Consider the following 14693-nt stretch of genomic DNA (forward strand, 5'->3'; position numbering starts at 1 on the left):
GGGCGGGGCTTCTTTTTGAAAAAAGGGAAAAGAGAGTCCGACTTGCGTGTGTTAAGCATCTAATCCTAGTCTTTATGTTCTCTGTGTTAGAGGAGTTAGATGTCCCTCATGTTGAACAGTCTGACATCAAGTTGTTAGGACCTGAGTCGCTATGCGAACACTTAACACAAGACTGAAATCAAGCTAGAGTGGTTTATGAATCAGTCATCAAGGATCTTAGCCAAACGGTGACCGGCTACGTAAGCACTTTGGGCGCAGGTTTCTCGATCGGACTTGATGAATTGTCATAAAGACATCACTCTGCTTTATATATATATATATATATAAAATTGGATTCTAAAATAAGATTCAATGAATTAGAAGCATTCGCAGTTTTCAGTTCGTTTGTCATTATCTTTTCTCCTCATCGCTAGCCTGTTTCCAAGAGGGGGAAGAGAAGGTCTTTCAAGTTGGAGAGCATATGATATTTCTCCATCGCAGCATTGCATCTATCGACTGAACAAAGTAACTTTCGAAATGGACTGGGAAGGAATGCGAATAGGTATTTCAATTGTTGGACTAAATGAATAGGCAAGGAAGGCAAGGCAATTGACTGAAAGGTCCTACCCGACTCATACTTAGGACAGGCTTAGCTCTAGCTATCTAAAATGAAGAAATTGTACAAGGGAGCAATCCTATTTCACAAAGTAACTTCTCAAAGGGCGAAGGCGTAGTATCGATTACTTGTGTTGGACTACCTTTATAGGATAGATCTGATATACTGTTAGGTTTTGGTTGGGCTGCTTGGTATGGAATTCACTGAGATTGACTTTAGATATCGCATTTCCGGTTCCCCTAGTATATGAAAGAGTGAAAAAGTGCTTTCGTTGTTGTGGAAGAAGAAGCCTTCGTATCTTAATGCACGTATTTAATTTATTCGGAGCTATTAGAGCGGGATCCACTTTTTGGGGAATATGAGTCGATGCAATAACAAGAATATTTCTAGTTTCATAATCCCTGGAGAGAAGGTTCACTAATAGACCTAGGGAGAAGTCATTTGACTTATTCACATCCAGATCATGAATGTTTGGAATCCATATTATGCAAGGAGACATTGCTTTTGCTAATTCGAAATGAAGGGTGATATAAAGTAGGTCTTCATCTTCAGGCATCATATTCATAGTTAGCGCATTTCTCTTTCGTCGAGCCCCGAGCTTGTGGTCCTCCTTTGAGTTTGGGTTCAATTGGATGAATCTGTCAAGTCAAGGTCAACGTACGTAGCAGCAAGGAAGGTGCATCGCCTCTTTCTCGTTCTCGCTCGGGAGCCAAAACGAACACGCCTGCTACCTACTGTACTGGACCTTCGACCAGGCATTCTACCTTTGTCGAAGCGGAACCAATACCACTGCATTGCGCTCGAACAGTTGAGCGGCCGCCGGCCCTTCCGTGCACAGATATAGATTCATTCTTCGTACCTGCCTGGTCCAGCCTCACAACCCTTCGCGGGTTGGTAAGAAGTCAGTCTTGTTTGGTAAGACGGAATTTGACAAAGAAAAGAGAGTGCTCGCCCCGGCCAACAAAGACCGTATCCTTCCATGAATGATCCTTCCATGAATGATCCTTCCATGAATGATACTCAGTATACTTGGAATAATCACATGAATAGTTGCATTGACAGTTATCTTCAGTCTCAAATCTGTATTGATAGTTATACTGTAAGTGGTAGTGACAATTCCAGTCACAATTACATTTCTAGTTCCATTTGTGGTGAAAGTGGAAATAGTAGTCAAAACGCGGATGCCAGAACGAGTGATCAAATTATATGAGAAAGTTCTACTGATCTAGAAAGTTCTACTGATCTGGATGTAACTCAAAAATACAAGCATTTGTGGGTTCAATGCGAAAATTGTTATGGATTAAATTATAAGAAATTTTTTAAATCAAAAATGAATCTTTGTGAACAATGTGGATATCATTTGAAAATGAGTAGTTCAGATAGAATCAAACTTTCGATCGATCCGGGTACTTGGGAGCTTATGGATGAAGACATGGTCTCTCTGGATCCCATTGAATTTCATTCGGAGGAGGAGCCTTATAAAAATCGGATCGACTCTTATCGAAGAATGAGGGGCAAGGGGATTGATCGAGAAAGATCTCTTGTTCTTATTACCCCAAGTTGTTCAAGAATAGTGTCGTTGAGTTTCTCGACCCTTTGTCTTAGGATTAGTCAGTTCTATTTCTCGATGGGGGCAGGGAAGGGATATAACTCAGCGGTAGAGTGTCACCTTGACGTGGTGGAAGTCATCAGTTCGAGCCTGATTATCCCTAAACCCAATGTGAGTTTTTCATTTTGATTTGCTACCCCGCCGTGATTGAATGAGAATGGATAAGAGGCTCGTGGGATTGACGTGAGGGGGCAGGGATGGCTATATTTCGGAGGAGGAACCTTAGGTTGGGTCGACGCCCGTCTCCCCCCAAACTGTACTTGCAAGTTTCCCCGCAAAAAACTCTCCACGCCTACTCTTAGAGAGAAGACTCTTTTTCTTTAGTTAGTACCGACCGTAAGACCCTTTATGAGTAAGGGGAATCGAAGGCCGGGGAAAGTTTATTGGCAACAGGGAACCCTTTCTCACCCAGTCCTACCTACCCTATGTATTCGAGGGGGCTGGAACCGAAAAAGACCTGGTACCACACATATGAGACAGGCAGAAGGTATGGGACAACCAGTTCACCATGGAAAGCGAATTCGATCCTATAGTCGTCTTCTTTGTTCGCAGTGGAAAGGGATGCTAGTCGGCTCGGAGAAGTTGTAGGCCCCAATAAAAAAGATCAAGAATGATTCCTCACCTATCTTGTCAGGGGCCAGTTGAACGCTCGAGTATAGATTCCCTATGCTCATCGGCCGGGGCCGGCCGGCCCGTAGATCTGGATCCATCCATAGACCTGACCTGATATCGTTTGTCCAAAAAGAAAAAAGTAGGTTTTTAGTAGTAGTTCATGAGACCTCGAATTCCCACGTTCCAGCTTGCATTATGCCAACAAGTCCCACCCCCAACTCTAGCTGAGAAGTTGAGTCGCCCTTCTTTTTTTTTCTTTTTTTATTTTCAGAAAAAGAATCGAATAAAGAAAGAGATAGTCTGTGGTTTGGAATCGATTCTTTATCAATAGCCCACCCTTTCTTTGAACCTTGTCAATGATCGAACTTAAATTAAAGATATGAACTGAGTGCCATTTGATGAGTAACTGAGAACAAAGGAGAGGGATATGAAAAGAATGAAGTAATGAAAGAGGAAGTCATTGCTAGTAGTAACGACTTGTCACGATCCATTGGTTCATAAAGAATCCATGTCCTAGGTGTATCAAAAAACATTCTTTTCACTAAACGTATATAATAAAATAGAGTGAAAGGGTCCACCCCGAAACCAAGGGGGTACTAACTAACAGCTGAGTCCTCTCCGAACCGCAGGAGATAGTTGCCCATCATACGGCTCACATCATAGAAACTTCGCTGACTTTCTCATAAACCTTGATTTCGCTACGCTCAATAAGAAGGTAAAGCTTGAAGATAAGTTTTGTACTCTATTAATTTCTCGGTCCCTCTAGTCGGGTGGGCGCCGGCCGGTCTTTCGACCAGATCCCCCTAAAAACCGTATGTGCGGGTCTCCCCGCATGTAACAAGTTTTTTGAACAACCCATGTTTTTTTGTTGAAGTTTTGGAGTAGATTGGCCAACAACTAAGGTTACTATTGTTGTTTGTAGGTTGTTTTGTTGTTTCAGAAAATCGAAGGGGTAGAAGTATGTCTTTTTGGCATGTATGTTCAAGAATTTGGAGCAGAATGTGTGCAGCCAAATCATCGTCGTGTTTATCTCTCGTATTTGGATTCAGTCAAGTACTTTAGGCCCGAGATAAGAACAGTGTCAGGAGAAGCTCTGCGTACATTTGTATATCATGAAATTCTGGTAAGTTTCTAGATTCTTCACTTTTTCGAGTTGAATATCAGGCCGGTCCGTCAAAACCGAGTAGTCGAACAGGTACCGACTATAATTGGGTTTTGAGATATTAGATTGCCGGTTCTCGGTTCGGTCTGGTTCAATCCGGAACTAGACCTGTCAAGATTTTAAAAAAGATACTCAAACACCTCATATTCATTTTTTTAATCGGTTTCTAATACTCAAATTTGTAGCCGATTTACTGTCCTGTTTATTCCATCCCAATGAAAACCACTTAGGGGTGCAAGTGAGCCAAGCCGCTCGTGAGCTACGTCCACTTAAGATTGGCTTGCTAAAAGCTCGAATTGAGGCAAACTTAAACGACCTTGAGTCGGAGCTCGTGACTAAAACTAAGCGTGTTTAGTAAATGAGCCCAAGTTCGAGCTTCACTTATTGAGCTCGAGCTGGCAAGTTGCGAGCCTATTATATATTTTTTTTGAACGACCAACTTTATTGATGAATAATAGTAAATGTGCTCTCCTATTACTTTCTCAGATTGGTTACCTAGAATATTGCAAGTTACGTGGGTTCACAAGTTGTTATATATGGGCATGCCCTCCATTAAAGGGTGAAGATTATATCTTGTATTGCCATCCTGAAATTCAAAAGACACCAAAGTCAGATAAACTAAGAGAATGGTAAGCGCGTGTGTAAAATGCACATTAGTTCGTTAATATTATATTAGGAACCATCTGACATGATTCCTTCATCAGGTATTTACAGATGCTGAAAAAAGCCTCAAAGGAAAATATTGTAGTGGAGTTGACTAATTTATATGACCATTTTTTTGTACAATCTGGTGAGTGTAAAGCTAAGGTGACCGCAGCTCGTTTGCCATATTTTGACGGTGATTATTGGCCCGGTGCTGCTGAGGATATAATCTATCAACTTCAACAAGAAGAAGGAAGAAAAAATAGGAAAGTGTCAAATAAAAGGACTGTAATGAAAAGAGCTCTCAAAGATTCTGGTCAATCTGATTTTTCTTCTAATGCTTCTAAAGATGTGCTACTCATGCATAGGGTATTTTTCGTCCATTGTTTTTGTAAATCTTAGTTTTGTATATTTTTAACATGGTTTTATCTTTGTTTCTGCTGTTTGTTTTACAGCTTGGTGAGACAATATCCCCAATGAAAGAAGATTTCATTATGGTTCACTTGCAGCATTCATGTACACATTGCTGTCTCTTAATGGTCTCTGGAAAACGTTGGGTCTGCAACAATTGCAAAAATTTTCAGCTCTGCGACAGGTAACTGCCATCGTTTCTAACTTTACAGCCAGGGCTGTTCAAAATGTCCGCTGTTCGCTTGAACCTCGCTCGAGCCGAGCCGAGCCAAGCCAAGCCAAGCCAAGCCAACTCAGTCTATTCACGAGCCAAGGTCAAGTCATGGTCGACTCAGCTTGTGGCTTGCTTGGTTATTAATATTATTTTTTGTCTATATATATATTGTATAAAATACAAATTTCAAAAAAGTAAATTTGAACGAGCTTGCTCTAACTTTTTGACTGGCCAAACTGAGCTCAACATTGCAGCTTGTTAAGATAAAAAAAGTCGAGTCAAGTCAGCTTTTAGCTCTTTTGTAAATGACAGACACCTATTCCTACCTGGTTTGGCTCAGCTTGTTTACAGCCCTATTTACAGCTAATGTTCACTTTTGTTTCAAAATTAAACATTTCATCATATTGAGCTATCAATACTGACGTGTCTTGCCTGTTGGATTGTTTCCCATTACACTCAAATGTTTTTTTTTTAACTTTGCATACACGGGGTATGTTTTCTTCTTTCAAATTATATATAACTTGATTGGTTGTTGATGTGTGTTTCAGTTGTTATGAAGTTGAAAAAAACCTTGAAGACAGAGAGAGACATCCCGTTACCCAAAGGATGAAACATCCACTTTATCCTGTAAGTTGTTGCCTTAGAAAACTGATTATTTAATTAAAAATCAGTGTATAGTGTTTTGAACAAAGTGATAATTATGTTAAATAGTTTGTAAGTATATTATCATATTTGATAAAAAAAAACTAACTTTCATACTGTAAATGATATAAAACAAACGGTTGTTTTGGTCATTTTTTAGTCAGTTTCTTAAATAATCCAAATCATCTAAACTCAAAACAACTGATTATTGCATGTAAATATCTGATTATAATCATTCAATCTAATCTATACCTAATAAATAGTTAACTGGTTGTGCCACGTGTCACAATTCTGTGAACCCAAGATTCTTTTTCCCACTTCATTACTAACTTTTTAGTATTTCCTTTATTCAACAGTATAATACACGGGTGTTCTAACCTATTTTTAGTTTAATAATCTGATTTGATATTTGTAATGGCGCAGATAGAAATCAAGGGCGTACCCACCAACACAACAGATAAAGACGAAATTCTCGAGAGTGAATTCTTTGATACCCGACAAGCTTTTCTAAGCCTTTGTCAAGGAAACCATTATCAGTATGACACACTAAGACGCGCTAAGCATTCATCAATGATGGCTTTGTATCATCTTCACAACCCAACGGCTCCTGCATTTGTGATAAATTGCAGTATTTGTCGTCTTGATATTGAAGCGGGCCAAGGATGGCGGTGTGACATCTGTCCCGATTATGATATATGCAATGCTTGTTATCTTAAAGAAGGAGCTAGTCATCCTCATAAGTTAACTCACCACCCGTCCGTTTCTGAACGCGATGCACAAAACAAAGAAGCCCGACAACAACGAGTCTCACAGGTAATAATATACAATTGGGGTTATTTTATATATGCGCTAAAAACTTGCAGTAGTATCATATTTATCCAAACAAAGAAATTCGTATAGAATATACTCATTCAAAACACGAAATTTCATATTTGCTTGGCTTGTAAACGAACTGAACATTCAATGAACTGTTTGTGAACTGTTCGGTAGGACGTTCGTTTATGTTTTATTTATTTACTAAATGAATGAGCACGAATAACATTGATTGTTCATTTAGTTAAATGAACGAACATGAACACACATGCCTAGTTCGTTCAATAATGTTTGTGACCATTTGTTCATTTAAATTTGTTTATGTTGGTTCGTTTGTATATTTTTTTAATGGTTTTGGTCCATTACAATTTTGTCTAGCTTTATGAATTTATAATATCATCCATTACAATTTCTAGTTTTTATTAAGTTTTTAGGCCCAATAGATTGGTCACATTTAGTTTTAATTGGTTATTACTCGCTTATGTTTGTTCATCTATGTTCAATTATGTTTGTTTGTGAACCTTTCGTTTATACTGTTAACGAACGAACATAAATGGACACAACTCAAACACATTTGTTTTTTTAACGAATAACCACGGACAAGGAAACCACATTATTTAATTGTTCCTAGTCAATTGTTTGTTCGTTGAAGTTAAACGAATGAACATGAACATGCCCCATTCATGTACGTTTGGTTCTTTTAAAGGCCTAATATATACCCATTTCATTAAATACAGTTTATAATATGACCTTTATACCCTTCTCACTCTCATAATTTGAATATTTGCATAAATAAAGCATATTTATGTCACTAATATGAAAACAGGTATTCAATATTATATTTTCGTTTGATATAAATATGATTTATTCAAGTTTTGAGGGGATATACGAAAGACGGGTTGATAATTATATTACATGCGTGAACATAATGTGATCGGTGAATATGTTGCATTGCAGCTACGAAAGATGCTTGATCTTCTGGTACACGCATCCCAATGTAGATCCGCACCATGCCCGTATCCAAACTGTACAAAGGTAAGGGGACTTTTCAGACATGGAAGACAATGCAAAGTTCGTGCGTCTGGCGGTTGTCCTCTTTGCAAGAAAATGTGGCATCTTCTTCAACTTCATGCCCGTGCTTGTAAAGACTCCCCGTGCAATGTCCCCCGCTGCAGGTCCTTTTTAAAAAATGTTACTTTTTTTATATTTTGTCACATTTTTTAAAAGTTTGTGTTGACATGTAAATTGATTTAATATAGAGATCTGAAGGAACATTTGAGAAGGCTGAACCAGCAGGCGGATAGCCGGAGGAGGGTGGCGGTTATGGAGATGATGAGGCAGCGTGCTGCTGAGGTGGCGGGCGGCAGTGGATGATGTCATTAAACTGTAAATATACAACATGCTGTATGTCAGTGTACAGTTACAGGTTTGATTGCAGTAGTTCAATTTTGGAGTGTATTTTCTGAATGGAGTCACCACCAGCAGTAGCAGGAGGAAGATAGTCATAGAAATATATATAGACTATATGCAGCAGGTTTATGGAGATTGAAACATCAAATGGGAGAGATGCTTTTGGATTTTTATTTTATTTTTTTGGTATGAGGTTGGCTACCTTCTTTTTGACAGTTTTTAAAGGGATGACCTGAAAATTGGTCGATTTTGGCTTATTTTAAAATAAAAATACACATAAAAACAAGAATTGTCCAATATGTGAGTAACAAGCTCTGATACCAACTCACATAACAAGAGCAAACAAACACATAAAGTTGTGCTTTTTACCAGTGGTGTTTAGTCTTTCATCATAGTCTTCAATCGTTTTCCTTTTCATTAGTTGTTTGAGAAACCATACACTAGAGGTGCATGAACTGGATTGCGGGTCAAAGTGGCGCAGTTTCAGTGAAAATTGGTTCCGGACTAAACTGGTTTTTAAGAGAACAATCCAATCTAGAGGTGTGCTGAGAAACTGGTTAACTGACCTCGAGAACCCGAACCAAAACCGAACAACTTTGGAACCGTTTGGAGCCATGGGTTTGTAACCCGATTTAGGAATTGATGTCAAGGAACTGGTTTACGACAACCTGGAGGTCGTGGTTTGAAACCCATCACGTTGATCAAGTGCTATTAACCCTTCCTGTTACTGTTCGTGCTCTAATCTTTTCCCTATTTCAGACAACCTTTCTTCTTAACCTTTACCTCTTAACAGGTGCTCACTGGCATTGGGTTATTCTTGCTGGCATCCACCACTATGTCCAATTCTCGATTTGAGTTCAGACATTAGGAGATGCCCGAACCTCTCAAACTATTGCTCTAATACCAACTTGAAACGCCATAAACCAAGGGTATCTCAGAGGTTGGGTTTACACATGTAATATAGTCCTTAAACATCAAATATTGGCAACAGAAAGCGTACAAAGTCAGAACTCCAAGTTGAAAAGGATGTTAGTCTTCAGCCCTTCATGCCCATCAAGTGTCATCCATTCCTTATTACTGCATCAAGCTTATAAAAAGACTTCGCTAGGAACTTGTCACTCCCTTTATAACAATTATAAGTTAAAACATCCCCTTATAACAATTATAATCATAGTGATAACACATAGTCGCCCGAAGGCATAAAACTTAAAGACTTCGCTAGGAACTTGTCACTCCCTTTATAAATCTCATTTATAGAAACTTCATTTATAAGTTAATATGGTTTGCTATCTATCTACTCAATACTTCGGAATTTATAACTCCAACTTCCGAATGACAAACGTCATTCAACATCACATACACAATTGGCAATAAGTCACAAAGGAATTGCCAACTCCATGCCCACACAGTGTTGGAAATTGAACATCTAAATTGGTGCGTGTGGTTGGGGTGGGGGATACAACATAATAAATCAAATAATGAAAATGAAAGTGGTAGAATTAGAACATTGTAACCAAAGGCTACTAACAGACTTGTTTTACATTCGATATGTTTTTCTTTTCACGATCAATGTAGTAGTCGGTAATAACCCTTGAGGTCTTATGTTGAAACCATTCTAAAATTACTTTGTTTTTAACATTTACATTAAGGAAACACCTTGCTTGATTGAACATACTAATATAAAATAAAAGCTAAAACTCATAGATAGTTATTAACTATATAAACAACTAACAAATTTTTTTATTAAATTTTTTTTTCTTAATTCTAACTTATCATATTCTCCTTAAACTCAAAACGATTACAATAAAGTGGTAAATAAACGAGCAACAAGCTGCGCCACAACCCTCTTTTGAATAGCAAAGTCAATCATATTAAAAACGAAGCTTTAGAACTTATGAGCCGAAAAAGTGTCATGCACGATACGCTGAACCCTGCTAAAAAAATTCACAGCCTCCGGGGTCAGAAAACCAAATGTATTAAAAGCAAACGAGATAAACACATGTTGATTCTCTAAACAACCGTTCTCGTGTTTAACAACTTTGCCCGATTCAGCCTTCAACGCAACCTGGCCCGCAACAAACCCACGGTCCCTGAGCCCAACAAAAGGAGACACTTCTGTAAGATCCACACAAGCGTGTCCCCCCTGCCCACCCAAACACAAGAATGTCAGCTGGCCGTAAAGTAGACCTCCCTTCAAGCGGATCCAAGAGAAAGTTAACAGGGGCCTCCTTTGTATCAGAAATCTCTGCCCGTTTAAAAACTTCACACAAAACATCCCTAACCAAATCATGTCTATATTTAAAAACCAGACAATTCTTTGCAATGCACCGCATGGTCTCCAAAAGAATCTAAACAGACCTTGCGACAAACTAACAAAACAAAATTAATTATGTTATACTAATATAGTTTGACTAATGAATGGAATAGTGAAGGTGGTGACATTTATTTAGAAGGAAATAGTTAACAAACACTAAGGTGCTGTTTGTTTTTTTAAAGGTAAAACATCTGCAGTCTGCAGATCATATCTGTAAAAGAAGAGGTGGACCAAACCTCTGCAGTCTGCAAAAAAAAAACTGTTTTTAACGTTTGCAGACTGCTAAAATAAACTGAAATTTAAATAACCCGATTTTTTAGAACTTAAAAAAAGCCTTCAACATCGAAATTTAAATACGAGTCAAAGAACAACATTGAAATAATATTCATAAGATTTGATCAACACATACAAACCATTCTTTAACAAATTTTGCCATCTCATCATACAAACCATTCTTTGAATAATATTCATAAGATTTGATCAACACATACAAACCATTCTTTAACAAATTTTGCCATCTCATCATACAAACCATTCTTTGCACAAGATTTGATCAACCAACTATAAACTGATACATGTGGGCTTCAATTCATTATCTTCCATCACTTTAAGATGAATCAACGCATCTTCAAATTTGTCTATGTCAACAAACCCGTGGGTGACCATATGATTTACAAAAGGGAAGAGGAAGATGAAAATACTTGTTTAGCAACATATTCTTGTTGAGCTTCAGATGATTCACTTGCAGTTTCATAATGCTTCAAAGGTAGCAATGGACCAACCAAATATTCCATTAATGCTTCAACAGTCTCCATAGTTGGAACAACCTCTGTTTGCAAATCTAAGTAATATGCAAATTACAAAAAAAAAACACAATTTTAACTAATATGTTAAATCGCCATGCAATATGCATCCTTTGATTAACCTCATAGCCCAAATTGCATTCTCAATAAATCATTATAATAACTAATAAGTTTCCAACCAAAGTACTTGAAATAAAAATAAAAGTTAAAACTCTGTAGGTTTAGAACATACATTTGCAGCTCATTTTCAGATTAACAAGAGCACGAACAACCCGACTTCAGTCTCCGGTGAAGAACAAAAGATATCTTCAATGGTAAATCTCGGACGGTTGCATACCAGATGTGTTCTTCACAACTTTCAAAGCCAACATTGCAACATCAACTAGTCCTTCATCAACCAATAACCTTACGGTTCTCTCAGACGGTTGCACACACTAACCCGCAATTCGTCTCCGCTAGACCAATTATCAAACACCTGTGTGCAACATTACAAAACATGAAAAATTCACATTTTACGGCTTAATTTTCCCAAATGAGTTCCCTTTTGGAATATTTTAATAAATTAATAATCAAAGAAAGCAAAAATGACCTTGAGGACTTGGTTAGATATGGAGGTTTAATTGAGGAATCCGACAACAGCCCAGAAGAGTTCTTTGCTTCAATCACCATCGTCTTCGAGAATCCGAACAGGGAGTGTGTCTTTATGGTTAATCTTCTCGAACAGAGTCCTTTGAGGTCCCAATTTCGATGGAGATCATCAAATTGGACTGTATTTTGTTTCGTTTTACCAGCGTAGTGATCGGCGAGGCTGTGTTATGGGCGGCGGAAGCGAGGGGAGGGTCGGCGACGGGAACAGAGGGATGGAAGAGGAGGGTGGTTGTGTTTTTGCTAGGGTTTGAAAATAAACAGATCTGAAAATGAAAGAAAATGCGAGAAGAGGCCAGAGAAGTGGCGCGAAGAACAATCTGCCGACCTAAATGTCTGCACGTCGTGGTCGTGCAACGCAGACAGAAAAGGTTCAGAAGACTTTTTTTAAAAAACAAACACCCCTAAGAGAATCCACAATAGTTTATTTTGTTGGTACTTTGTTTTGTTTTTTTTTTTTTACTTTTACACGTCATCAATATGTTAGCGATATAAGAAAGATCGTCCTTTATCTTTATACCAAATTTCACTCATTTTCCATTATCTTTAAAATTTGATATATTTTATCCTTTATGTTTACAAATCTAATAACGTTTGTTCTTTGGCCATAACTCAGTTAATGTTTACGTTAAATCTTGTCATGTGCCCTGCACATGAGGTCAAATTGGTTTTTTGCAATTTATTTACAAAAAAACCTTTTTAATAAATTAAACTAATCTATAATATCTATATTTATATATAAAGGAAGAGTGATGGGTATCCATGGTAATTTCACAATTAGAGTTCAATGACAAAAATGTCATTTCATAATAGGGCAAGAAAAGTAATTTGTCAATGTATCCATCAACTCTTAAGCTCTTAGTACAACATCATGAAACTTCAATTTTTTAGACATTACTCTTCAATCCTTTAGAAAACAAAAGGTTATGGTTTACATGTGTTATTATTATCATTATTATGGTGACTATCCACATTTATCATTATTATGGTGACTATTCACATTCTTAACTCTCATATGTCATTATGTTTCTATTAACTTTGTTAGCCTATATATAGTGCATTCTTGTGCTTCTATTACATAAACATACATACATACATACCAATGAATAACAACCTCATACCCTCTATACACTATTTCTCAAGGTTAGAAGGATGTAATAAGGAAAAGTTGAGGCGATTTGGGCTAAGGAAAAAGATGGTAGTGTAAAGTTCGGACTAAACTAAGCACACTTTTGATAGTGTTGGAAATTTGTAAAACACTTTTGGTAGTGTTGGAAATTTGTAGATTTCGTTGGTGCTCCTTTTACTCTAGCATCATATTGCGTCGAAGGCGGGTCATCAAAGCACTTTTCCAAAATTAAGAGGCTTGCTTTCTCACAGCCTAAGGTGATTAATTTATTACATTATATTATTATAATTCAAAATTTCATATTTCGTAAGTTAAATGTTAGTGACTCTGTCGGTTCACTATTGCAGGTCCTACACGCACTGCTTGAAAAATTCACAACCTCAATGGCTACATACATCAATACCAAGCCGACAATGGTGCACAAGCGGTTCAAATCTTTGACTCATGGGCCACCGAGCTGAGCCCGACTGACTTTGAAGAATTCAGTTTGCCTTACTTGAAACGAATCATGAACACGGTTGAACAAACTCACCCGGATCTTCCTTTAATTCTTTATGCAAGTGGGTCAGGTAGGCTGTTGGAATGGCTACCTTTGACCGGGGTGGATGTGGTTAGTTTGGACTGGACCGTGGATATGGTTGAAGGCAGAAAAAGGTTAGGTTCTGATATAGCGGTTCAAGGGAACATAGACCCGGGTGTGTTGTTCGGGTCAAAATATTTCATCGCCAATAGGATACATGATACTGTGAAGAAAGCAGGGAAAGGTAAACATATATTGAATCTTGGTCATGGGATTGTTGTAGGCACACCATAAGAAAATGTTGCTCATTTTTTTTAGGTTGCTAAAAGTCTTAGGTACTAAAAAGAGTGCTTTTTGTAGACAAGACTTTAAATTATTTGTTACATGTTAGTATTGTTGCATTGCACTTTAGTTTAATATGTCACATGTTGTTCATTCTTTCCATCTTACATTAACTATTTATGCTTTGGGCCAATATATTTAGGTAAATTTGGGAATTGGCTTAAAGGTTTTTCATTATAAAGTTGAAAATAAAAACTAACCGTATCCATAACTCAATAATGAGACAACTTTCACCTTGCTCTACAAGTAACTCAACAACTAAAGAAGAGTTTCCTATAATGGTGTTTCTTGATGAAACTAGCTATAGTAGGGCGGGTCGTACACAAGTTGAAAATCTATATCTATATTCTATATTATATATAAAGGAAGAGTGATGGATAATTGAGTAATTTCATAATTACATGACAAGGACAAAAATGGCAATTCATAATTGGGTAGGAAAAGTAATTTGACAATCACTCGATTTGTATTCAAAGCGTTTGGTTCAAGTTGATTAAGCTTCAAATTTTGTAATATTACTCTTGCATCCTTAGATGATACAAAAGGTTTATGGTCTTTTAACTAATGATAATTATAATTTAATAACTACATTAAGTGCAAATAATAATTATTAATTACATTATCACATTAAGTTCATATAAGATAAAAATACTCAAATATATCTATATAATCTATATCTATACTATATTATAAAACATATAGCATGGGCATGTTAAGAATTTTTTTAAGAGCTTTTACATGTCATCATTCCTATAGTACAACAAATATACGGGGCGTGAATCAAATAGATGGATATTATAAAATTGTCTTGTGAGTTAAATTAACAACTT

The 14693-nt window shown here is 37.2% G+C and overlaps 1 protein-coding gene and 1 pseudogene across 2 annotated transcripts in view; both read left to right on the forward strand.

Moving 5' to 3' along the window:
* LOC143543297 (histone acetyltransferase HAC1-like) overlaps positions 1 to 8315 on the forward strand; it is a 19499-nt gene extending 11184 nt beyond the window's left edge. The window contains exons 9-16 of the mRNA XM_077035653.1: positions 3739 to 3939; positions 4465 to 4607; positions 4683 to 4989; positions 5076 to 5215; positions 5794 to 5872; positions 6311 to 6700; positions 7658 to 7875; positions 7960 to 8315. Of these exons, the coding sequence (XP_076891768.1) occupies positions 3739 to 3939; positions 4465 to 4607; positions 4683 to 4989; positions 5076 to 5215; positions 5794 to 5872; positions 6311 to 6700; positions 7658 to 7875; positions 7960 to 8074 (1593 nt within the window). The 3' untranslated portion in view covers positions 8075 to 8315. The remainder of the gene's footprint in view (positions 1 to 3738; positions 3940 to 4464; positions 4608 to 4682; positions 4990 to 5075; positions 5216 to 5793; positions 5873 to 6310; positions 6701 to 7657; positions 7876 to 7959) is intronic.
* Positions 8316 to 11974: 3659 nt separating this feature from the next.
* Positions 11975 to 13948, forward strand: LOC143543298 (uroporphyrinogen decarboxylase pseudogene; annotated as a pseudogene). Its single transcript, XR_013137051.1, has 3 exons — positions 11975 to 11996; positions 13158 to 13258; positions 13349 to 13948. The product of XR_013137051.1 is annotated as a uroporphyrinogen decarboxylase pseudogene (transcript).
* Positions 13949 to 14693: the final 745 nt, after the last annotated feature.

The sequence above is a fragment of the Bidens hawaiensis genome, unplaced genomic scaffold (genome assembly GCF_021521415.1).
Source record: "Bidens hawaiensis isolate Kalapana, Puna unplaced genomic scaffold, B.hawaiensis_p1.1 tig00013116_1, whole genome shotgun sequence".
Classification (NCBI taxonomy): Eukaryota; Viridiplantae; Streptophyta; class Magnoliopsida; order Asterales; family Asteraceae; genus Bidens; species Bidens hawaiensis.